The sequence below is a fragment of the Anoplophora glabripennis genome, unplaced genomic scaffold (assembly GCF_000390285.2).
Source record: "Anoplophora glabripennis isolate ALB-LARVAE unplaced genomic scaffold, Agla_2.0 scaffold31, whole genome shotgun sequence".
Classification (NCBI taxonomy): domain Eukaryota; kingdom Metazoa; phylum Arthropoda; class Insecta; order Coleoptera; family Cerambycidae; genus Anoplophora; species Anoplophora glabripennis.
Window position 1 is genome coordinate 1,918,483 of NW_019416897.1, and position 26,697 is coordinate 1,945,179.

Below are 26,697 nucleotides of genomic sequence, written 5' to 3' on the forward strand. Positions count from 1 at the left end.
TTGTAGATATGAAATAAGAGAACATTATTTGCAGAAAAAAATTGCGTGTCAAAAACATGTGTACGTCACTGGATTTTCCAATTCAACTGAAACTAAACCTGATGATAGAAACCCACAATATCATACACTAAGTAAAATTAAGAAACAATAATTTTTGTGTAGGTTTTCAAGATAAGACTAAATTTAAGTTATTTTTTTTAATTTCAATACCATTGCCTTGGAAAAGCCCTATACTTATATTGTTTTAATATTTATTTAAGCTCCAAGGTGATAAACCTTGGATCTGAAACAGGTATCATTTTTGGAAAAGTGTTTATTAAAAAACCTTATTTATTTAAAAAAATACCTACATTTATTCACGAGTACGAAATTAAATCTGACTCACAGTACCTAAACATAAAATACTTATAACATAAATAACGTTTGTTTCATCGGTTTTTCTCAGAAAAATACAAAAGTGTTTTAATTATGTTGCTAAGTTGCGTAAATCTGCAGTTCATTGGATTTAACTACAACAAAAAATAACTAAACGAATGTGAACTATTACAGGCAAATTTATTGAAAAGAAAATGGGATACGATGCTATATTGAAGTTAGTTTCCTTTAATTGGTGATATTAATTATTAATCTTAGTACATTAACCAAAGTAATTGAATATTTTTTTCGGACAACGCCGCCGCGATCATTGGAAAATCAACAATTATCTTTCGTCCTTATTTCCGTACATTCATAACCTCCTCGGAATAATCGTTCAAACATGGGGATATCCGAAAGGCCATCGCAACCGAGTCCTTCGTTACTGCTTGGTCATGCGTCGCCCGAAATCTCGTCCAACGTTTCTTATTTGAGAACCTATTAACGGCGATCAACGTTGTTTGTCTAACAATTTGGGAACGGCCTTCTTTAAAGTATATACCTATTAAACAAATACGTTAACACTCCCTTTTCACACGGTTCGGTTGAAATTTCCTCACAAATTTGTCTAAATAAGAAACGATTGAAATGTCCACCGTAGTAGGTGTTTGTTTATTAACTGACCGCTTGTTTAGATAACACTTAAATATATTGTTAATCGTTTGAATCATTTAAAGTGAATCTATTTCAATATTAATAAACAGAAAGGTTATATTTGCTTAACAGAGACTAATTTTTTTGAAGATATTTACAATATTTTTTGCTGTTTATTGCCTGCAAAATATGACTGGAGTTATTATTTTACAAATTCAGTTTTTGGCTTCATTGTAAAATGTGGCTCTCACACCGTATATTTTAATACCTACTATTAACCCAAATAGTAGTAAGTAGGACAAAATTTAACGTAATTTACTAGATAATTATTATATTATCAAATACCTACAAACGTAGCTAATAATGAAACTATCTCACAATATTGCTTTATCTCTTGAAACACCTTTTTCAAGACGTAATGACGTCTAAACAAATTAAAATCACCAGTCAAAGAATTTTTGACGTAAGCAACGAAGAAAAATTAAAACATATTTGTAATTATGCGAAAAATATTACTGCCAAGTAAAAGGGGCAAAAGTTGTGACGAATTAGAAATATTGTCGAAATATATTTCCCTTTAATTAGGTACTTACTCGTTTTGGGAATTAACATGATTTAAATTTATTTGCTGTAACAGATCCCTCAAAGTTTCCCGAATATGCAAACTTTCCCGAAAAATCGTTTGAATGTTTATTACAAATGTTTTAGAAATAGATACATAAGTTGAAAAACGAACTTAATATTTTGTATAGAGACGAACAATTTCGTAAGTTAGAAGTTCAAAAAACGATAGAAATATTATACAAGGAATTTAAAAAGGTATTTTCGGAAACATACAAATTGTTTTGCACAATTTTAACAATTCCTGCAACAAGTGTCTCGGTAGAAATAAACTTTTTGTGTCTTAAGCGCATTAAGACTTATGGATCTACTTAAGAAATATGATGACACAAAAGCACTTAAACAACTTATCAGTGATGACCATAGAAAAAGAACTATTGCAAAGGCTTAGTGCCGATCCTCAATTTTATGAAGACATTATCAGTAAATTTGCAAATTTAAAAGACGGACGAATAAATCTATTTTATAAAAACATTCACTGTGTTTTTAAAACATTTTTGTTAAAATTGGAAGCAAACGAAAAGCTGGCGGCGTTGTTTTATATGTAAATAGATAAGTTGGCTGGCTGCCTTATGAAAATTTGTTTTTATATTTTTTTAAATTTTTTAATATTCATAATCCAAATAAGAACAATTTTGTTAATTGTTAGGTAAATAATATCACTGTATTTTTTGTTCTATTACTTAAATTTATTGTAAACACAATTTTTAAAGTTCTGATATCATTATTAATAATATAGTAATAATACAATTTTTTTATTTACGGTTATAATAGGGCTATTGGCGGAGATCTCCATAATAAAAAATTACGTGGAAATTTATTCCTACTATTACTTGAGCGGATTAATAAAATATCAAAACAGTTGCGTATTATTTTTTATAAAATCTGAATTAAAATCCTGCTCGTGAACATCAGTTTTTCTATAATATTGCAAATGCAATTAAAAATTTCCAGACGCCTTTAGTCGTTTGACCTTGAAAATTTAAAAATTTTTGCCTGCGGCGCCTTTTTTTTAATTCTCACCCACCTAGTAAAAAAAAACGCTACTGCATAGCATTTATAAAAGTTGTGTTATCTAAGTTAGATTTATAACCTTAATATATTTCGATAGGATGCTTTTAAGAATCAGCATTTATTTCGAAAAATGCTTTCAATAAATTAGAATAAGGTGGAATACAAAATTCACATAACTTACCTATTGATTAAAAGTAATACATATTTACAACATTTATATAAAACTTACTTAAGACAAAGGGTTAGAAATCTGTTAATATCATTTTACAAGCAATCTAATGTATAATAATTGTACACGCTTTAGGCAAACACATAAAAAATATGCTAATAAACAATCAGTACTCTGTAAATTTTATGAGACAACTAAGAGAAATTACATTCACAATAAAAATTCCATATATTCCTGCAACTAAATCGATGTAGCTTATCCAAAAAAATTACAATAGGCCCTAAATAAAAATCTTACAAGACAAGAGTAAAAAAATAGAATAAAACGCCGCTTTATCTAAAATATTCGGAAAGCATAGACGTGCTCAAAAAAAATAGGGGGTTCATGAGTACTGCAACAACCAACTCCACCTTCCCTCCCCTACGTTCGCGCTCTGATATTTTAAACCAAAATTACACAAATTTGCCAACTTAAGATCAAAATATGTGCTAAATTTCGAATAAACACCTCTAACAATCACCGGAGTTATCAATAAAAATCATTTTTTAAATTTTAATTTTGTCACCCTATATTTTGAAAATGGGACTCCGAAATGAAAAGTGACATAAGAAAATTCCCATTATTTTAATCCCAAGAATATGTGGTTAACGGCTTGACCTACTAATTTGTAACACCCTGTATATTTCGTAGGTTATTTCTCACCCACGCCCATAACGAAAGATTATGTTGTAAAATAAAACGTTGCTTTCAGTATTAAATTTATTTTTTATTAAAAGAATGTTTCATTACCATTTTTTATTTATTTCATCAAATGAACTTTAACTGTACACGTAACGGCAAATATTTTTTAGGATTTTATTATCCCATACCACTTAAAACGCCTGCATAGGTAGATTTCGTAATTTCAGATGTAGAAATTACACATCTAACTTGTTACGGTCAACGACTTCTCAAAAATCCGTATAAGTTACATTCTGACCACTTCTATTAACATAACGACTTGCATAATGCAAGAAAACCCGAAAACTATCACAATAATATTTCTCTGTAAATCTGAAAGGGATATTTTATCTCTTTGGGTGTGTAATAGCATCCATAATATCACATATTGGTATTTTAGTTTAATGTGATTATTGAATATGGAACATAATTCAACCATGAATTGATTATCAAATGGAAAATATTTAAATAAAACCTCGCCATAAAAGTTAACAGTAGGAATGTAATAAAGACTCACCTTTTTTCTTTGTACATGTGGTAGTTTATCGCCCTGGCCATAAGTAGGGATACCATAGGTCGGATAGCCTTCCCATGTCCATCGAAATAGTAGGTGGCTATTTCGTATAGGTTGTCTTGGTACGTATTCTGCCTTAAGATCTGAAATACCCAACATTAAACAACATTACACAACAACGCAAGCAACAAACGTTTAGAAAAATTTATTAATAATAATAAATAAAAGATATCTGCTATAGATAGGTACAGGGTTATTAGTTATAAAAGTCAGTCCTAGTTAACTTTTTTAGTTTCAAGTTTAAGAAAAGATGTTAAATACGAAAGTTGTAGTTATCAACAAGAACTTTTGATAATGGTACTGAACTTTGTCTTTGTCTAGATTGCCACTCAAAAAGCGTGGCAAACTATACATACGTCTTTTTTTAATAAATCACCCTGTATATTTCTAAATTTTTGAAATCTGTGTTTTCTGCGATTTGGGATATAGGTATGTAAGGTTAAATTAACTTATTTTCATCTTTGGTATCATTTGTGTTCCTTCAATTAAATACACCCTGTATACAGGGTGTTTGGTAAGTCCTCCCCTAGCAGGAGGTTATAGTACAAGTGATTTGTGATATATTTCCTTAATATACCATATTCCGAAAACGCTTGGTTTTCGATCTACAGGTTGTTAAAGATTTAATATAAAAATGCAAATTCATAAATATTGTGGAAACCGCTCAGAATATTTTAATGAAATTTTACAGATATTGACAGTAAACAACAATACATGTTTTATGATAAAAATATTGTTTCAGTTTCACCAGTGGCGTGCGCAGAGGCATGTCTCTAGATATTGTTAAAGAAAAAAATTTCAAATTATTGCAACCGGATTACGCCATGCAATAAATCGATTTTCATTTTATTACTCGAAAATGATGCTTCATAAGAAAAACAGTCGAGATACATTGTCTCTTCCAAATTGAACAGGGAATTCAAAAATAATTTTTATTTTAAGAAAAATCGGTAGCGTATCATTTTTTTCTTCAAACATATCCAAAGACGTGTCTATGCGCACGCCACTGGTGAAACTAAAAACAATATTTTTGTCGTAAAACACGTATTGTTGTTAATTGTCAAAGCTTGTAAAGTTTCATTAAAATATTCTGAGCGGTTTCCGCAATATTTATAAATTTGCATTTTTTATTAAAACTTTATCACCCTGTAGATCAGAAACCAAGCGGTCTCGGAATATGTATATTGCTACAAAAGGTTGATTTACCCAGTAGATAATAAAATTTATTAATGAAAAAAAAATTTATTCGCAAACCTTGAAAAGCTCATATTACAGTGTGGTATTGTTAAAAAAAATATGTGTACTTAACCCGAATCATTTTAACGAGCATAAAAAGCTAATTGCAATTAACGAGTAGACACACACAATGGTCGCAGCTTTTCGCAGATGTGCATCTAATGGGTGTATAATTATAATAATGTCCAATTGAAGGTAGCATCCTGGTAATCGGCAGATAAACAGAGGAGCACGGAGATTTACAAATTAATGTTGTCGGTTTTTCGAGTCAAGGCGAGGACTGTGTCACAACGGACCGGTAAACGGGCTAATTAATGCTAATAAAACGACACCTTCCTCAGATGGATGGGTTTTGCTTGTCGTAGGCGGTGTTACGAGACAAAACAGATGTAGGGTATTATTAAAGTAACGCAATGAATCGTTTCGAATACGTCTAAACACGGCTATCGAATTCGGTAAGGTTGAAGTTGCCTAGAAAAACGAAAGATAACTAATTTGTTAAAAAAAATTAAAGCCACAACATTTTTTCTTGCCATTTAAATGATGGACAAATATGATAAAAGTCTTAGAATACTCTGAAAAAATAATATTTAATCAAACTGTTTACTTTTCAGTATATTCTAATTTTTGGCGAATGCGCCAGTCGTAATGAGTATTTGCAGGAAATATTCTTACTTTGAATAATTTTCTTGAAATTTTCATCTTCTTGGAATCTTTGACATTTGACAATTTTCAGAAGATTAAACAGCTTGTCAAAGATAATTGGATAATCGATGGTTTAAAAACTTATTAACAAATTTACAGGACATGATCGGCAAATATTTGTTTTTGGCCTTTTTTTAATATTACTACTCACCAATTTAACAATGGGCTCATTTTTTTTATTTTCACAAAGAAATTACAAAGGGTCTCTGCAAAAAATTAGAGTTTTATATCGCCTACAAGTCATTCCAAAAAAAAATCATAAACTGACGCGCTGAGTATCCGCTGAACAGGTGGGTGTGACATCACCGCATGGGAAACCGATGCCGCATGCGTGCTTGTGTTGTCAGTCCATTCGGTTAGTCGGGTTTTAGTCGCCTGTTAAGTTTCGATTGAGTTATGTTAACATACCAAATTTTGTTAGCAATATGGAAGACACAGAATAGAAAAAAATTACAAATATTGTATTGTTCGCCAGTATAATAATGTCCACGTAATTCTATCGTGCAGATCTAAAATCAATAGTCTATTAGTCTCTACTGTGATTTGTTTTTTTTTAATATCTTTTATTTGAAAAATTACTTATTAAATACCTATAGGTACTAAGTATTTATATAGAAATACATAATAAATATTATATTATAGAAATAGTAATACGAATTTTGTATTTGATTAGGTAAATCTTTGAAACCTGTGATAGAAACGGTTTCATCCAATTAAACGCAAGACCCTTATTCTTATTTACTATTCTTATTGTACAAAAACATCAAAACTTTCGCTACAAACGTACTTTAAAGAAGATTTACACGTTATTAAAACGTAACCTTTGCATTTTCACTCCTCTCATCTCAGCACTGATAAAGTCGTGGTTTTTATAAAAAAAAATCCATAACCATTAAGAAACCTACTTCTGGCAAATTAGAAGAATCTGCTTTTACGAAATTTGCTTCTATTTTTTAAGTTTAATTTGCACAAACGCTAAAACATTCTGTAGATGCAGAAACTCATCTGGAGGCAGCGCCAAGCTGGCTTACCATCCCATGCGGTGACGTCATTGCATTGCCACGGCTGAGACAAATACACGCATTTTAAAAATCATATAGTTTGAAAACGGTTCAACGGATTGAGCTGAAATTTTCAAGATAGCTTAATCATGAATAATACTTTATGTATACAAAATAAGAACGTTTTTGAAAATTTACTGAATGCTCCCATTTTAAAAGTACTAAAATTATATTCTTCAAAAGGAAAATATGAAAAAAAAAGTTCATAACGAGCGTTCAAATAAAAACGTGGTCGAAGTTGGCTCTGACACATTGGACGTAGGGAGTTGCTTATAGCGACCAACTTAACCTCATTTCTCAACAATACAATCCCCTTGCGGCAAACACTTTAAATCATAATATTACAAAAATATTTATGTTTATGCTTAAAAGTAAGTGCAATTTGTAAGCACATCAACAAAATTCTTTCCACATCACCTGTGAGGTAATGTTCCTGGTGTGTTTTAGTTTCTCCTCTTTACAAATAAGAACAATTTAAATCAAAATAATAAAATTACATTTACCAAGCAACAACAACTAAACAAGAAACAAAATTAACGTTACGTATTTACAACAATTGTTTAAAATATGAATCACCCACATCGATACATTTCTGACATCTTCTGTTAATGGAACTAATTGAAGCTAATATCATGTGGTGGATTTCTTTTAATTCATTACACCCGTCTTCTATTCGCTGCAGTAGTTATGGTCTAGTACTTATTGGAGTAGAGTAAACTTTTCAGATAGGTCCCAAACATAGAAGTCCAGGGGGTTTAGATCTGGCGATCAGGCTGGCCAAGACGCTGGACCCTCTGCACCATTATGGTTGACATTGGGATTTGGTCTTCTACCTATCCATCACCCCATATAATTTTCATTAAACCGTTCTTGTATTATTCTCTTAAAATGCGCAGGAATACCATCTATTTGTATCCAGCTTTTTTGTCGTATATTTAATTGAACATCCTCTAATAATTATTCAAATAGATGGTTTTCTAGAAACTTTAGAAATGACTGGGAATTTAGATGGGGTGGCAAGAAGAAAGGTCCACAAACTTTATTGCGAATTATTCAATTATACAAAGTATTTCTAGTAAGAATTCAAACAACCACTGATAAAAATTCAGGCGTCTCTCTGCATCTTCCGGAAGTAAATTTTGCACAGGTTGTAAATGGTACGGATTTCTGCCATCCTTACCTTATAGAACTTTTCAAATTTTCGATTTACTCATCCCAAGTTGCCGAGACGTTCTTCGTGTACTTAGCCGAGGATCGTCGTCAAATGTTTTTAAAATTTCATTTCTATGCCTTTCATTGCTTCGTCGTGATTTCCAAATATTGTTTAAATCCAAAAAGATGAAAGCGATGAGTGTAAAGAATTTTGTTGATGTGCTTACAAATTGCACTTACTTTTAAGTATAAACATAAATATTCTTGCAATATTATGGTTAGAAGTGTCTGCCACAAGGGGATTGTATTGGTATGAATAACTTGAAAATGGTGAATCTCAGGGAAAAAATTCAAGTTACCTTTTTTACGTATTTAGTGCATTAGAATATATATCCGTTACAATATCTTGTAAAAAATACCGTGGCGTAGGTTTTTTATAAAAAGGGAGTGACTCCTCTCCAGCTGTACACCACTGGTTGAACCTTGAGAGCTCATATTTTAGGGAATACAAGGCCTACTATCATATATTATCTGTACTAAATTTTATTGAAATCGATTAATGGATTCTGAAGATATAAACAAAAAATCAATTTTTTTAACAACTTCAACACCCTGTATCTCTAAAACGAGGCCTTTCCAGACCTATGTTTATAAGGCAAACACCTACTATTTTAAAGAGATCTATCTGCCCTCGAAGTTTCCTGCATAAAATTCGGACCACCCTGTATATTTATTAAAGATTTTCGAATGACATTCATTTAACTATAATTTATTACACCACTTCTACCGCTATCTTCTTTAAGTTAATGTGCAGTTTGGAGAAAAAAAAAAGAAACAAAATACGCCTAACCTAAATAATTGCATTAATTTATTCACAGTTTTGTAAACACGTATATTATTTAGGGCCTTCTAACTGTGTTGCAAGCTGGATAACGTTCTTAAAATATGAGGTAATTCCATTTATATAAGTAGATTTTGAAAACATTTAAATAAAAAAATGTTGTAATTCTATATTTAAATGAAAGTTGGATATTATATACCTACATTTTGAAACAATAATTAACCTTCAACTTCATTCTGATAATGATTAACATGATGTATAGCATCTTGCTGTGACTATCATCAAAGGCATTAATAATATTACGTTTATTTTTATTTTTTATGTTAATCGCTTCTGTATCAGGTCGAATGTTGAAAAACATGTACTTTAGATATGATCCAATAGAATCCTGAATTATCCTTTTCGGTTAATCACTTTGTTTCTTAAAATAAACAATCAAGAAACTCAAGACGAGACATCAGTCCGGTCTGCGGTCACATCATTTAACAAGTGACTTTCTTATCGGAAATAAAAACCATTAAAAATAGGTGATTTATTGTTAAGAGATCGAAATGTTCTTTTTAAAAGATGTACGAATTTAATTATTTTATACAGGGTTCGCCATTAGCGTGTGGACGGAGGATAGATCCTAAGCCTGAAGAGATATTTAGTCCAGAGGCTTGCTTTTCATATTTGCTAATAGAAATAGGTCATTCCATTTAAAAATGTTTAGTCATTTTTTAATTTGCAAAGCTCGATCACTCTGTATAACTAAAGAATAATGACAACACTTTTGTGGTTTCTAAGAAACTGCAAGACCATCAATGATTGTTTATGTCGCAGATTCGTTGAAACTACATCACACTGAGTGTTTACAAATGGCTGCATCGGAGTCTGTTTTCGAATTTATGAGCCTCTACTAGGAAAACGGCCCATCGAAACGCCTATAAATCCTATATTATTTTGCTGCATTTTGATAGGGCTATCCAAGTATGCAAAAATATACAGTGTGTAAAAAAATGCAAGTTTGTGTTAATTAGTTCAAAAAAATGGAAATAATATTAAAACGTGCTCCCTAGATGTAGGTACGCCTCTGGACTAAATTTCATTTTGATATCTCTTCGGACTTAGGAGCTATCCTCCGTCCACACACTAATGGCACTATTAAAATACATTTTGAAAATTTGGGATATTTTTCTTATGATTTCAAAATGTATGTATCTATAATTTGATTTTACCATTTTTGGAACTTATTTCAATTTAAAATTCTCTATTATTAGACAGTGTTAGAGGCTCAGCAGTCGCTGATTTTCAACTAGATATAAGTTGATCCAAATTATAAAAAAGTTTAATAAAGATACAAATTTAGCATATGCGTGAAGTTTAATCGATTAAAATACTTGGCTCCCTGTATATATATAAAAAAATACGAAAATAAAGCTCCTTTCTTAACGACCTATATGTTTTAGGTAAATATCGGTTATTCCAAAAAGCTTCCAACACCAAACAATATCTAAATATCCCTTCTTAGACCGATTATTAACTTTTGAGGATAAATTTAACATTGCAACTCAAAGTCAGTATGGATTTCGTGATATGTCTACAAGTACAACCGTCCAGTAATTTTTAAGAAAAATATACCACTTCACTGAGCATGATGAGCGTCCTTATTGGGATCTTTTGCGATCTCACTGGGGTATTCGACTGCGTTGACCATCAACGATTGATTTGTATAAGGGGTTTGGCTGTAAATTGGGTACAAAATTCAGCCAATATGCTGCCATAAAAACTAGCTCTTCTGTACAGTACACTGTACGGATAGGTGTACCACAAGGTTCAATTCTAAGCCCACTGCTTTTTTATTTTATATTATTGAGCTCTAACGACAGGCATTTGAAAACAAATTCAAATAATTTATTGTCTAAATCAATCGATTTTTTTACTTACGTTTCTGATATACTCGTAGACATCCTTAAGGTCATCCTCCATTACCGTGTAAGGATCCACCTGGTATTCGGGTAGGGACCCAGGCTGGTGGGTTCTCATTGTGCCGTATGTCCGCGCCGTACCCGCCACCTCCGGCCTATTGCAAGGGTGCCAACATGCCGACGTCGCGGTGGACGCCGTCGCCGTCCCGACGAGCGTGCTCTGTGATTGCGCCTGAAAAAGATACCAAATTTAGATTTCTCTATAGCTTTTTTTCCTAAATAATTGGGTAAATTGAAAAAAATCTTTAGAAGAATGATTTTTTTTTGTAATCATTTTATACAGAGTGTTAGAATGTTCTACACTCTACGGGTAATTCTTTGATCGAAAATAACACAATCCATTTTTATAAGCGTACTGACGTTGTATTTTTGAGGTACAGGGTGATACAATATTCTTATTATTTCTATTCCATTCTCAATTATTTTATACATACGTTCTTCTAAGTAATTAAAATTCTGTACCACGCAGCACTTTTTTGAGGACTAATGAAATATATAAATTACACTTCGAGATCATACAATGTGACAGATTTTTTTGAACTAGGAACAGTTCAGATACGCATTTTTTTTTATTTCAGCAACACTGCATCTATTTTTTGAGGAAAAACAACTTCTCTGTTGCATCCCTTAATTTTTTGATCTTCTGATTTTTTGTACATTGTTTCCATCGAAATGTCATGTTTTGTATGTGGTCTGTTGGCTAGCTTTAAATAAAAGTGTAACATGGTGTCAATTCTGGGGACCCAGTCAGTCAGCGAATAGGACTATTGGTACCAGTCCATTATTAGTAAACTTGTAAAATAAAAACATAATTATTAAAATGTAAAAATATAAAATAAATGAAAACAAAACAAATAATAAACCTTTATCGTTCAGCTTCTCAACAAGTGCAGCGTTTGCAAGCTCACATTGATTAACTTTTTATGATTAATTTGTAGAATGCACTTTATTTAGTAGGTACATATTTTTTAAATTCATATTCAGAAGGAATATATCAAAGTTAATATGTAAAAAATTTATTTCTCTCTCAAAACAAATACCAGGCGCAAAAAACAACGGATATGACTATAGCACTGCATAAGCCATTTTATTTCATAGTTTACTTTCTATTAAGTCCACATATTCCATATTTGCACCAGACATAAAGGAGTACATTTGTAAACCTATGTCTGCAGAAATATCATTAAAAATATCGATTCATTTCCTTTTTGCATTAATTTTCAATTGAACTGAGTGATATAGTGATGAATATTTTTTACTCTGCTTTTCTGGTTAAGCAAAAATAGTTTGATAAAAGTAGCCTTTGACTAATTCTTCTGGTACAAAGATTTTTTTAATTAATTAAAAAATACCAATAAACAGATGAAAAACTAAAACTGTATAACGAATAAATAACTTAAGGACTTTGAGCTGTCAGGTCGTCAATCGACTGGTGTGATGTCGTAGATCAAATCAAATGAATAATTACAAAATTTATAATAAATTGCTCATTTAAAATCTTCGTGTGGTGAAAATAAATAAAAATGAAAATGAAACAGGTTAGATCGACAAACATAATCATCCACTAACGGTAAAAAAGGTACAATATATGGAGCTACTCAGTTAAATTATATGGTAATGATTAAATGACATATTTCACAAAGAAAGATAACAAGATCTTCTTTATAATAGGAACCTTGCTTCACCCATTATACGAAAAAAAGTAAAACGGCAAAACATTGTTTTCGTGTCGAGACATCACTATGCATTGTCTAGGATGATACAGTCCTAGTCATCTGGGCCAGAAGAGTTAAAATCCGTGACCAATTTGCAAGTAAATGTATACAAACAAGCATCTTATCAAAGAGCTTTTGCTTAATACCACTTGATTTTATGCTCGTTAAATGCATTTCTAACAGTAATAAGTCGAATTGAGTCATTTCGTACAAATTTTGGTTTCACACAGGATATGTAATAATGTAATCATGATACAGAAGAACAAATGTATGAGGAATTATTTAGAATTGACTTACTACAAGGAGTGATCCAAGAAAAATAATCATTTTTGTAATTATAACAATTATTAATTCTCACAACATTGGTACAGTTTTTTTTGGTGGTAGAACAGACACATATTTTTTATATTCATCATATTTGCTTTAATGGCAGTGGAGAGATAAATAATTTAAGAGTATTTTAATTCGGTCTTATAATGACACGTGAGGAAGAAATTTCTTGGAATGTAGGTATCAAAGATTTTTTTTTTGTAGACTAGTATATCTAATGGTTAAAAAATAATGTATAAACTTTAGTCTAAGACTGCAAGTTTTGTGGATAAATATTGCTCCAACTTTTTCATATGTTAACTTTCTAATAGTTTGAGCTGAAAATTAGAGACTTTGAAAGAGTTACGGTAAAAAGGTACCCACTCTTGTAGAATCAGTTTCAAAATCAATTTGATATTTTAAATTTTAATATAGCCATAATTAAAAAAGTTATATTTACAAATTAAATTATATTTGTTTTACATTTATTTACTGTTTTGTCTAATTGTTTAGGTATATAATGTTTTGTATTGTTACTTGTCTCATATATCATGCAGTGTATGATGTAGTTTTCTGTTTGTACCTACCCGGTAATTGGAATTTCTCTAGAGTAGTGTATTGTCTAAATAAATTAATGAATGAATGAATGAATGAATGAATGAATGAATGAATTAATTAATTAATTAATTAATTAAATAAATAAATAAATAATTTCGATAGGTTGCATCGTTTTGGAGTAACTATACAATTGATTTAAAAAATGTTAAATGTGGAAAATATAGTCCAATTAAATAGGTCTTTAAATCGCAATTTTGGTCAACTTTCCTGAATTTTTAGTTAGTTTTTAGAAATTAGTTTGAGGTATATAATAACAATAAGTGACAGTCATTTTTTTTAACCCCCGGTGAGGGATGAAAAAGATAAAATAAAGGGGTTTTTCAAGATAACTCAAAAGGGGTAAGAGCTAGAAAAAAATAACAATTTCACAAGGCTTATTTTAAATAATCAATCGAATGGCATAGAAAAAAATTGTTTTAGTGTTAAATCTAAAAAATTAAGGACTAAAAAATTGAAATTGTTATAACTTTTTTATTAAAAATTAAAAAATATATCTACATACATATTTCTCTGGAGAGAAAGTTTACTTTTAAGAGTAGATTGAAAAAAATATATATAAAATTAATTCATTTTTCTGCTTGCTATAAATTTCTGAAATCATCCCTTAACTTCTAATCTCCCTAACTCTGTTAATTTTAATAGTACAAGAAAAAGTCAATACGCCATTTTTATGTAGAATTTTATGCTATACAACTTTTGTAAGAAACTTTGTTTTCTATCTCCAAGCCCTTTTACGTTATTTTTAAATTGGATATAATATACGAAACCTAATTTGCGAAAACTCAGAAACAGTATGTAATATGCTTTGAAAACAATTATATCATTTTATGCAAAAAATACAGACTGATTTTTCTTAAAAAGTTGTTTTTGAGTCATAGCTTTCTAAATCGATGTTCAATTGTTTTTCTGATCGCATATTGTGATTTCGCAGGACATATGTTTACAATTTGCCCCATTTAAATATCCCACCTAACTAAGGAGCATATTGCAATTGAAATAATTATGGTTCAACCTGTATATGTATAACAATTATTCTTGTTAATTCTAGATATTTCAATCAATTTCAAATCAACATGTCTGTACATACCGTACTGCATAAGAATATTTATTTCAGTTAGGTATATTTCTGTCTTACTTTTTACTTTCTTTGGTTTTACTATGTTCAGTTTTTGTTTTTTATATTGTCTTTGTCCTGAGATGTAACTACACATAAAACACATTGTCATGAAATTTCAAACCGTTGTTTGGAACAAATTTTGTGAAAATTCGACATTTACATTGTGATTACTTATACAATTGTGAAACTATTACCAGAAAATTATAGATTTTCTAAAATTTTTATACAATATTGTGTGAAAGTTTGTTACAATTTCTTTTCGTTACAAATTTAGGAACAGTGTTTTCCGCGTGTACAGTATGTGCTTCAAAAAAGGATATAATTTCAATCCTGAAAACAATATTAAAGTTTAATCAATTTTAGAAAAAATATTTTATTTACTCTCATGAGTGTGGATAAATATGAACAATACTGTGTGATTTCAGAGTGAAATTTAATGTTCATTTTTTTTTCAAATGATACCAAACAATTAGCTTTATCAACATTAACTGAGACATAATAATATGTACCTATATACAGGGTGTCCCGAAATTCATGCAACAAAATTTGGTCACAGATTCTTAAGACGAATTTAGGCGTATTTTTTATTTTTGCCAAGTGGCCCTCTCTTTCGGAGTTATAGCCCCTTGAAGTCCGTCCATAAGAATAATCTTTTTTTTATCTCAGAACCTTGTTGTACGAGAATCACTAAATTTGGTACACAGGGGTTTTATGACATGCGGAATCTGATAGTGCTACGTTTTTTGGCGGGGAACCCCCCTAAGACAATTTTTCGTGGGCCCCTTGTCTCTGGAGCCAAACAAATTTGGTCGCATATTTAAATTTCTTAAAAATTATCAGTCCACTAGAAAGCCATTAAATTTAGAAACTTTTTGTCCCTTTGTACTTTTTTCATAAAACGCAATGTTTTCGAGAAAAATGTCAAAATGTGATCGAATGCATATCGTGATTCGCCATTTTCATCAAAAACATTGCGTTTTACGAAACAAATATCAAAAGACAAAAAAGTTTCTAAATTCAATGGCTTTCTAGCTAACTAATAATTTTTAAAATAATCAAATTTGCCACCAAATTTTTCTGGTTCCAAAGACAAGGGGGCCCACGAAAAGGTGTGTTAAGGGGGTTTCTCGCCAAAAAGAGTAGCACTATGAGATTCCACATGTCATAAAACCCCTGTGTACCAAATTTAGTGATTCTCATACAACATGGTTTTGAGATATAAAAAAAGACTTCTTAGGGGCAGATTAGATTTCAGGGGGCTGTAACTCCGAAAGAGGGGGCCAGTTGGCAAAAAGAAAAAATACGGGTCCCCTAAATTTGTCTTAAGAATCTATGACCAAATTTTGTTGCATGAATTTCGGGACACCCTGTATATAGATACATATTTTAATATTTACATTGCATGTTGAAGTTAGAAAGGTTAGAAGAGGTTAGAACTGTTTTCGCTCAGAGCGATGACCTTGAAGACCACAACATCACAAACAGATGCTCTTGCCGACTCGCTTAGTCGCTAACCAACAATCCCCCATATGACAAACAGACCAAAAAAAAATAACAGACCACTTTCTTTTATACGCGTCCTACTTGAGCCGGTAGTTATAGGATAATTTTTCCATACAAGTATCTATTTAGGTTAGAATATTCGCATACATTTAAAGCGTTTACTCGCCGATGCGAAAGAAACGAATTGCGCCAGCCGACCATTAAATATTGCTACATATAATATTGGAAACGCTAACGACATTTAAGGCGCCAAGGTCGTCCAAGGAACTTGTTCTTGTTGCCCAATACCAGAGCGCCAGAAAGAGGCAGGAATAGTGGAAGGTAGTAATTTATTTGCCCGTTTGGTAGAACGAGGTATCCACTGATACTTTTAATGGTTTAACAGTTATAAATAGACAATAAACAACAACAAGACATGTTGGTATTATTTATGAGAGAAAGAGAGGCATAACGGATCGTCAAGCAATACGTTCTTTTAAGAATTCTAAAGAGTGAAGTAAGAAATAATTAAATCTTTGATGGTGGTTTATGAAGTATATTTGACATTCACTATGTTCAGCTCGGTTAATACGAAAGCTACGAAAAGATATGATAAATTCCAAAGTTACTTTGCGTGTTTTTAAAATGAGTATATCTTATTCTCCGCATTTTTGGGAATGTTCCTTAATTTTTAATTTGACATCTGGTGATGTTTAACGAAAATGTTATACTCGTATAGGTAATTTTTTAATTTTTTAATTAAAGTAGACACTTCATTTTTCCCTATCGGTGCATTTTTGAAATTAAATACGATTAATAAGAAACTGTTGAGAATTTGGATTGGTTGTCGACATGATAAGGGTATCATACACCCTTATATTGGAATCGGGTTGAGTAACGGTTCCTAGGGGTTCCATTTTTACCTGTTGTGCTGGGGGAGGTTAGTCACTTGCTCGCCTATAAGGGGATTTGCGGGATGTTCGGACGCTTAGGATAGATGATGTCGATGCTGCCGTTCTTCCTCCATTGATAACGAGATTGATTGGCCTTGGTCTCTTTTTTTATCTATAGTTGCATGTTTAGTATAGTTTTTTATGTTTTGTTTATTTATAGTTAATTTATGATACTTCAGTATATCTTTATCACTGTCTTTGAGTGCTGGGCTAGGCACTAAAGTTTTTGTGTGAGACCTCCTTAAAGACCCTGTATGGTATGGTTTAGGGGCTTGAATTTATGGTGCTTCCTTGGAACGCTCATCTATGGCAGCTTTAGGAGCTGTATATCCCTTAGGATTTTAACCACAAGTGGACTAAACCGTGGCGGTAGTGTGCTATGAAGCAATGGCAGCTTTGAGTTAGTGAAAAAATTTGTAAGAATTTAATTTTTTGTAAAATTATGGTTTATTGTTATTTTTTATTAATAATGACAGTAAATGTGAGCATTGTTATGTAACAATATACGAAATTTGGGGCGTACAATGTGTACTGGCCAGGATCTGTCGCAGGTAACGCATCAGAGTTGACGTTCAATCACGGTCCTCGATGGGTCCGTAAAGGTACTGTAGCGAACTCCGCGGTAAGTCTGAACCATTGGCCTCTCTGGATTTTACCCATCTTTGGAATTTCACCAACTATAACCTATGATCGACTTGTGTTCTTGGCATGGTACTTTTATTGTTATTTTTCAGCTCGTCAGTTCGAATTCTATAATATATGGAAAACTTTTCAGTTTCCGAAATTCGACACTGAGGTGAATTACCTCTGGAGGAGTTGTCTGCTGCGGTTTCGGTGTTTGTAGCGGCTAGGAGTTTCCACGCCGCGCTTTCTGCTGTTCATGGAAGGTGATTTGGGTTTCCTTGACATGTTTCTCTATTTTTACAAAGATTGGCCCTGCGTACGATGGTTTCACGGTTCTGATTGGAAAGTTAAGTGAATTTTATTGTTTCTTACGATTAGCATTTTATTTATTAGTTATTTTTTATTCTTAGTTAGCTATGTTTTTTTTCTTGTTGTTTGTTGAATGATTTCAGTAACCCCATAGAAGACAATTTTGAGTTCTCAGTTCAACAAATGTCAAAATACAAAATTAAGAACATTACAAAAAAAAAACAAATAATCTATCTGTTTATATTCTTATTTAGTCTATTTAGATTAACTGGGATTCAATGAGCCTAGAATTTCGAACATACTCAGTATTACGAGTATCATCAACATGTCATAAACAGAAATTAAACGAAAAGTACGATGACAAATAGTACTTCTAATACTCAGATAAAAGTTTTTTATTTTTCACAAAATTCAAAATTGTCATTCCAATTTAAGTAGTTTAAATAATTTATTTTTCTGTTTATACAGGGTGTTCTACAAGCAAATACACAAACTTTAAGGGAGCATTCCTTAAAATTAAGTAAAAGACCTTATACATATAATCCTGGGTCGCACCTTATTCTTTTATATTTCACGAACGTTACATTTTAATGTTTTTATAAACATTACTAGCATGATTTTATAATCATGCTAGTAATTTTGCATTTCAGTTGTCAGTGGCGGAGATGTCAGACCCTTTGGTGAATCATAACTTCTACGTCTATCATATTCTTTGAAATATTTACTTCTTTAAAGCGATACATCTACGAAACAATTAGTTTTCTAAAATTTTCGTATTTTCTTAGATTCTGAAATAAATTGCGAAATACTGATTCATCTTTCTATTAATTTTTTAACAATCAATTGACAATTTACTGTCATTATTAATTAAAAAGGTTAACACATGTGAGAACTAAATCTGAACGAGTTTAATATACAAAAAAATAAATAACTATAAATTAAGAGTATAAATAAGTAAACAGTCTAACATTGTTATTGTCAAACAGGAAAATTACAAACAATTTTGAAGGTTGCCGTTGGGTCATTGTTTGCCATGACATTGTAAAAATATCTGGACTCTGTTTTTTAATAGACAATAAACCTTTTTTTAATTGAAAAGTTTTGTTATTTTGTCTCGCTGTAACAATGATAAATAATGTTTACAATTTCTTGTTCTGTCTTTAATTTATGTTTATTTGTTTTTATTTTTATATATCAACATCCACAAGCTTTAGTTTTATTATACGGCAACATATTAATTAAAATTCTTTTGAAAAATTGTAGTTCTTATTGAAAAACAAACAGACACTTCAATAATTATTATTATTCAATTTACACCAAAATTTAAGAAAATACGAAAATTTTACCAAAAGTATTTTTTTCCGTGTCGTTTTAACCGTACATATATGCGTACATATTTTTTTAAAAAGTCATGGGCGTAGAAATTATGCTTCACGAAATGTCCCTTCCCCCATATTTACAGCACTGGAAACTGAAATTCAGAAATACTAGCATTGTTTTATAAGTACTGAAAGCAAGTTTCAGTCTGCAACAGTTTTTTACTATTAAAAAAACATTTTTTTTTCAAAAACATCATGTTTCCCTATCAAGAATTTTGTATATCCTTTTTCCTCATGTCTTTTTAATTAATTAAAACAACTTAATGTTTCAATTAATCTCGAAATTATTCATTTTATGAAAAATGTTTCAAACATATGTTGCAGCATTCCTTGGGAGAAAGCAAGATGGATTTATTCTTTTAAAACTTACAATACCTCAGAGGTATTTGTTTTTATTTTTTTTAATTTCAAATAGCGATTTATATTGTCTTCATTATTATGGCCCACAAATATTTAATATGTTCTTGATAACATGCAACATTACTTTGTTAATGAATTTTCTCACCTCTTGGCTATCATTAACATGGTCAATCAAAATTTCCTTATTAGCAATAAAATAGATCACTATTTGAGGACTCAAAGATCTAAAAACTGTTCATTACCATCCATACCACCATTACGCTGAAGGAACAGTTTTTTTTTTAACAATTAGATCCAATTTAATAATGTAGATCCAACAAGATGACGTACTTCTTCACTTTCCATGCTTCAATAGCGTTGGATTGGGAGATGGTCCCATTTTGTGGCCAGCAAAGTATCATGATTTTATCCCATTAAACTTTCGCAAGACGATATGAGAGTGTATTAAAAAAGCATATGTTTACATGTCAACCAATTTTATTTTAAAACGTACAAAAATTGCAGAAAGTTAATCAAATTTGCATTGAAAAAAATGATGAAACACTTGAATACTTGGTCTAATAATATCGTATTTAACAACAATGTAAAAGAGTCGCAAGCTATAAAAATTTAGAAAGATCAATGTTTTTTTAAAACATGACAAAATACGTCCAAAATGTTAATAATGAATGGAATAATATAAAAAGTACTGATTGCAATTTACTATTTTTGGCGCCTTTAAAACCTTGTGATTTTTTAAGAAAATTATATACTATCATCCTTTCTTCATTTGGTAAGGCTACGTCTTATATTTTTTTTACGTAACGAAAGATATTAAGCTGTTCCCATTAAAATGGGACGCCAACTGTTCTGTTTAATTGAGAACTTCTGTTCTTGTACAAATACCCTTCTCTTTTCTCGAATAATGAATTCGATCCTAATAAATAACAGATTAGTAAATGTTAAAAGCCAAACCGCTCTAAAGCATAACCGTTTTAATACCGAATGGAAAAATTGCACAAACCGCCGCAATTAACGTTGATATAATTTTTTAATTAAAAAACTGAAAGGGGTGCATTTTCACTCCTATCTTCAATTTCTACCCTCTAATTTGATAGCTCTCATTCATCTAAAATGATCCTTTGAACGATTCATACAATAAAATCGCTCGAACCTCATAGTTCCTTTTAACTCTTTTTTTTTATATAATTAATAGCCTACAATAGTAACCATAAAATTAAAAAAAATTCTTCTAATCAATTCCGACACCACTGGCCAGGGAACAGCACTGTACCAAACTTGAAATCCATGTCTTAAATGATATATGTAATAAATAAAGTTTTATTTAAGTATTCTGTTGCAACGCAAGAAGTGTGTGTGTATTTCAAGACACTGTAAGTGTACTATAAAATTAGCGCGAAGAAGACGAATAATATTTTTCTCATGATTAGTTACAGAATTGATTATTCCCACCAATAATTAAAACCGACACCCAAAACAAGGAAAAACAAGAATTTCACAGTCTGATTTGGTTCGCTGGATTATTTAGCGATATGTTGTAAATCACATTAATGGATCTAATAACCGCAATAACCGAGTTTACTAATATTAAAAAATGTTAAAACGTCGGAGACAGCCGAAGCGTTTAGTAGTTTTACGGTGTAATTTGTAAAAATGCCGCTTAAATTAAACGATTTTACATGGACGAACTTGAAACGGGGTTTCTATCAGAATCAGTATAGACACCGAACTTGATGACTATGACTAAAATAGTATTAAATTATATGATTGGAGGAAAATTGATAAATTGTTTTCATTACTGTAAATGTATCCCATGATTTCCGCATTATTAACAATCCGCAATATTGGGGATATACAGGGTGGCCTAATTAAAACGAAACAGAGCCATTTTCAGGAACTGCGTCAAAATTGTAGAAAAACGCTCAGACCCGTCGATTTTAGATTAAAGGGGCACATTCTTTGCTGGTATTTTTGACTCCGGCACTTTCACCCCCAAGCAAGGGTAAGCATCACCCTAAAATATTTAAATCGCAGTGGGGGTTGAGTAATATTTCTTTTGTGAGCTCTTACAATTCTCTTTACAACAGACTTTAAATTCTATAATTCCGCCCAATACTTTGAAAAAAAATTACATTTTAAAATTTAAATTATGTTTAGTTGCTTATTTACTACTTAGTTGATTAAATGTTCAAACTGATGACCGCCCGCTTCCATACATGAATAAAGATTTTGTTCGAAACGTTCGCGCACATTCCGAAGCATTTCCGGAGTGATTCGACGTCATTCGTCGACGACTCTTTGACGCAAATCTTCCAGAGACGTTGGTTGTGTTTTATAGATTTTACTTTTTAGGTATCTCCACAAAAAGAAATCAAGGGGCGATAAATCCGGTGATCATGGAGGCCACTCAATGCTGCCTCTTTTCCCAATCCAATTCCGTAGAAAACGTTGGTCCAAATACTGACGGACAATTAACGCATAATGCGGAGGAGCACCGTCCTGTTGAAGAGTCAAATGATCTTCATCATACTCAGGAACATTTTCAATAATATCAGTCGAGGCAGGGTCAATAGGGTCTTCCAGTAATTGCAAATACATTAGGCCAGTCAAATTACTAGGTAGAAAAAAAGGACCCACGAGCCGGTCACCGAAAATTCCAGCCCATACATTTAATTTTTCCGGTTGCTGTGTATGCACCTCGTGAAAAACTCTTGGGTTTGAATCGGACCAATAGCGGAAATTGTAACGATTTACCGTCCCGTTCAAGAAAAAACTGCATCCTCATAAAGTTCCTGGACTAAATGTATTTTGTATGGATGGAATTTATTCTTCTTCAAAATGGTTTGTATGCTAGTTCAATTGATCCCAGACACAGATGCCAGCTGCCTCTAGGATCAAGATCATCTTGTCCCAAAACTGCAACTTCACTAGCTTCATTAACTAAAGGTTTTTCAATTTCTCGTTTTTTATTGGCTACGTTCCCTGTCTCTTGAAATTTTTTTACTGACTCTAGAACATACTTCCTTCTGACATGTCGATCTTGATGTTGTTCATTAAATAACTGAGCTGTTCTATTCGCATATTTATTGTTCATAAAGTAAAGCGAAATGACAGCTACCCTTTCCGCAATGGAATAAACCATAGTGTTTAATTTTCAAAAACACAATTAAATAAACTACCAACCAACGCCTCCAAATAATACTAGAAAATAATTTGGAATCTACTAATTTTACGTTCATTGTGTATGTATAGCATTCATTTCTGTTTTTTACAATTGTGTATTTTTTACAAAAGTGATAACAAATCGCCAAAAACCAATGTAACGCAAGAAATACTAAATTTACACCATTGGCGTACTTAACTCGAATGTCTGACATTTTTACCGTTACTAATTGTTTGTACATAAGTTTCAACTTTAAAATCAAAATTCTTAATAAGTATTGGGCGGAATTATAAAATTTAAAGTTTGTTGTAAAGAGAATCGTAAGAGCTTTCAAAAGAAATATTACTCAACCCCCAATGCCATTTAAATATTTTGGGGTGATGCTTACCCTTGCTTGGGGGTGAAAGTGGCGGAGTCAAAAATACCAGCAAAGAATATCCCCATTTAATCTAAAATCAACGGGTCTGAGCGTTTTTCTACAATCTTGACGCAGTTCCTGAAAATGGCACTGTTTCGTTTTCATTTGGCAACGCTGTATATCTTTCACATACTCAGATTTCTGGTATCGAAAAACATTGTTTGACTTCATTTGATAAGATTCTTTACAAATGTTTTCTTGAATTCGTTTGAATTAGTTGGTGGTTGCGTGTGTGTAAAAAAGTTCGCTTATTCCGTCTTTTTATGTCTAACTTTCCTGGACTATTACAATAAAGTAAAAACACGAGAGCTAATATGGAAAAATCTCTTTCAATAAAAACAAAATACGCTGATAACAAAGAATCTTTGACCAAAGCAATTAAGTTCGGAAAAGCGCTTTCATATCTTTCTCAACAGTTTTATAGTATTTTCAATTTCAAGATAGAGTAAATGTAAACATAGACTGGCGCATGCTATTCACGTGATCAGATCGAGCCTCCTTCCTCATCGCATTCTTATTGGCTGATCAGCCATAAACTGCATGAAGAAGTGGGAGGTAGCTGTAGACGGTAGTGGTCAGGGTTGGATTTTGAATTAGCTATTTTAGTTTCATTATCTAGTTACTAAATTCAGTACATAATACTAATTGTAAGAGATTATTTACTGCTTATCGTTTCTGTGTACTGAATAAACAAAATGTCAACTACAGAGTCTGCAGAAGAAACCCAACATGTAAATTTGAGTCCAACCAGAAAAAGACTAAAAAAAAAAACATTTGAGTATAGAAATGAAGGAGGCCATTTTAAACGTGTACAAAAATGAACTAGAACAATGTCCTAATTTGCCAATAGACCAAGTAGCAGAAAAAACGGCCAGAAAACTTGGTATATGTCGTGCGTCTGTATACAATGTTCTTAAAAAATATAAACATTCGCATGAATTCTCTAAACCGGCGACAAATAAAAATCGTAAATCTGCCTATAAATTATTAGATGACATGGCAAAACATGCTATTAGGAGGAAAGTCCACGAATTTTTTTTTAGAAACGAAATTCCAACCCTAAAGAAAGTGTTGCAGGTGGTGAATGAAGATCCTGATTTGCCCAGTTTTAAACAAACAACTTTTTATAAATTGGTAATAAACGAATTGCAATTTAAATATGAAAAACGAGGGCGTAATAGTATGTTGATGGACAGAGATGAAATTGTGGTATGGAGACGAGAGTACCTTACGACAATTAAGGCCTACAGAAATGAAAATCGTAAGATTTATTATCTTGATGAGACATGGGTGAATGCAGGTCACACCAAATCAAAGGTTTGGGTTGATAAAACTGTCACATCGTCGAGACAGGCATTTCTAGACGGACTGTCAACCGGACTAAAAAATCCAACAGGTAATAATTAACAAAGTTTAACCACATTCTTATGCTCTAGATCAGGGGTCGCCAACCCTATGCCGGCGGGCACCATGGCACCCGCAGACCGTTTTGCATGTGCCTGCCGCTGTGCAATCCATTTAAAAAAATATTTAACTTTTCAATCGCCGCAGTATACAGCCAGAAAATTATTGGTCATGTTCGTTAATTTTGGCCATTTATTTCAATATTTTTCAACTGAAATAGTGAGCGAATGAATTTCACTTCTATTTCTTTGTTACCAGTGCTTTTTGACATTTGGGTATTGAAACCCTTATTACTGTTCATTATTTGTTTTTGATATATATTTACAGTTTATCTTTCGATATACGATGTTTTTATCTTCGGTAAATTTTTTCTGGTCTATTTTGATTTTTGGTTAAATGCTTATTTTGACAGAAAAGATCCACATGGCATTGTATAAACATGTGTGAAGTAAGCTATTCGCGATCATTGCGTCTCCAACGTTAATAAACATGGCCAATTTATTTTACATAAAAGTATATGTAAATAACAATTTTTATATGTTCGATGTTTTTCTTCTTAGGAAAGGGAAACAGACTTATAATCTGCCACATTGGCAGCGAAGATGGCTTTGTTGAAGACGGTTTATGGTGTTTCGAGTCGAAAAAAACAACCGACTATCACGAAGAAATGAATGGTGAATCATTTGAACAATGGTTTTTTAATATTTTGCCACGGCTTGATGACAACAGCGTCATCGTTCTAGACAATGCACCGTATCACTCCCGCAAAGTTGAGAAAATTCCAACCACGGCAAGAAAAAAATAGATATTCAAAATTGGTTGCGTGCGAAGGAAATCAACTTTGACGAGTCTTTATTAAAATTACAACTGTTGGCCATTGTAAAACAGCACAAATCGAAATATGAGAAGTTCATCGTCGTCGAAATGGCTGAGATTCAGAACAAAGTAGTACTCCGCTTGCCCCCGTATCATTGTGAGCTTAATCCCATTGAGCTCATACGGGCACATGCAAAAAATTTTGTGGCCGAACATAACAAAACTTACAAATTATCTGACGTCAAAATACATTTTAATAATGCGTTACAGAACATTACACCGGAAAAATGGCAAAAATGTATTGGGCATGTAAAACAAAAAGTGGAAGTTGAAATGTGGAACCTGGATAATATTATTGAGACACAAGTAGAGCGTCTTATTATTAATATAGTTGATGAAAATACTTCCAGTTCATCCGAATAGTTTCTTATTTTTTTTCAAATCGAGTTATTTTTTACAATAGGGAATATTTTTAAGTTTTTAGAATTTATTATTAGATATTATTATTCAGTATATCTTTTGGATGTCTACTTTCGGCAAATTACGAATTACAAAGTAAAATATTGTTGTTTTATTTTATTCATACCTAGTTAGTTTTAAGTCCGCCCCTGTTCAATTTTACGATTTATGCTGAACACGTGAAACGTGCGTGTATTTGTTTATTTTCACTCTATCTTGAAAATGAAAATAGTCATAAAAGAACACTTTTAAACTAGTTCAGTTAAAAAAAAAACAAAATAATTTTATATTGATTTATTGATTACTACACAGTACAGTCAACAACAGCATGGAATCAAGTCACGTAACGGCCCGAGTTAAATCAAGTTTCCAATCGAGTCAAGTAATGCTGGAAGCTACTTGATTTGATGAATATCTGGTGAAACGTCTAGTGACCTGTGAAACTTATTCAAATTTGATATAACAATAAAAGGACTGCTGTCAAATTTGATTTATGGAGTACA

General features: G+C 31.7%; 1 protein-coding gene across 1 annotated transcript in view; it reads right to left on the minus strand.

Annotated features, from left to right (window-relative positions):
• Positions 1–26,697, minus strand: part of LOC108905730 (decaprenyl-diphosphate synthase subunit 1) — a 105,159-nt gene that overhangs the window by 35,425 nt on the left and 43,037 nt on the right. The window contains exons 2-3 of the mRNA XM_018708732.2: positions 11,028–11,240; positions 4,050–4,189 (exon numbers count right to left, since the gene is read on the minus strand). Of these exons, the coding sequence (XP_018564248.1) occupies positions 4,050–4,189; positions 11,028–11,240 (353 nt within the window). The remainder of the gene's footprint in view (positions 1–4,049; positions 4,190–11,027; positions 11,241–26,697) is intronic.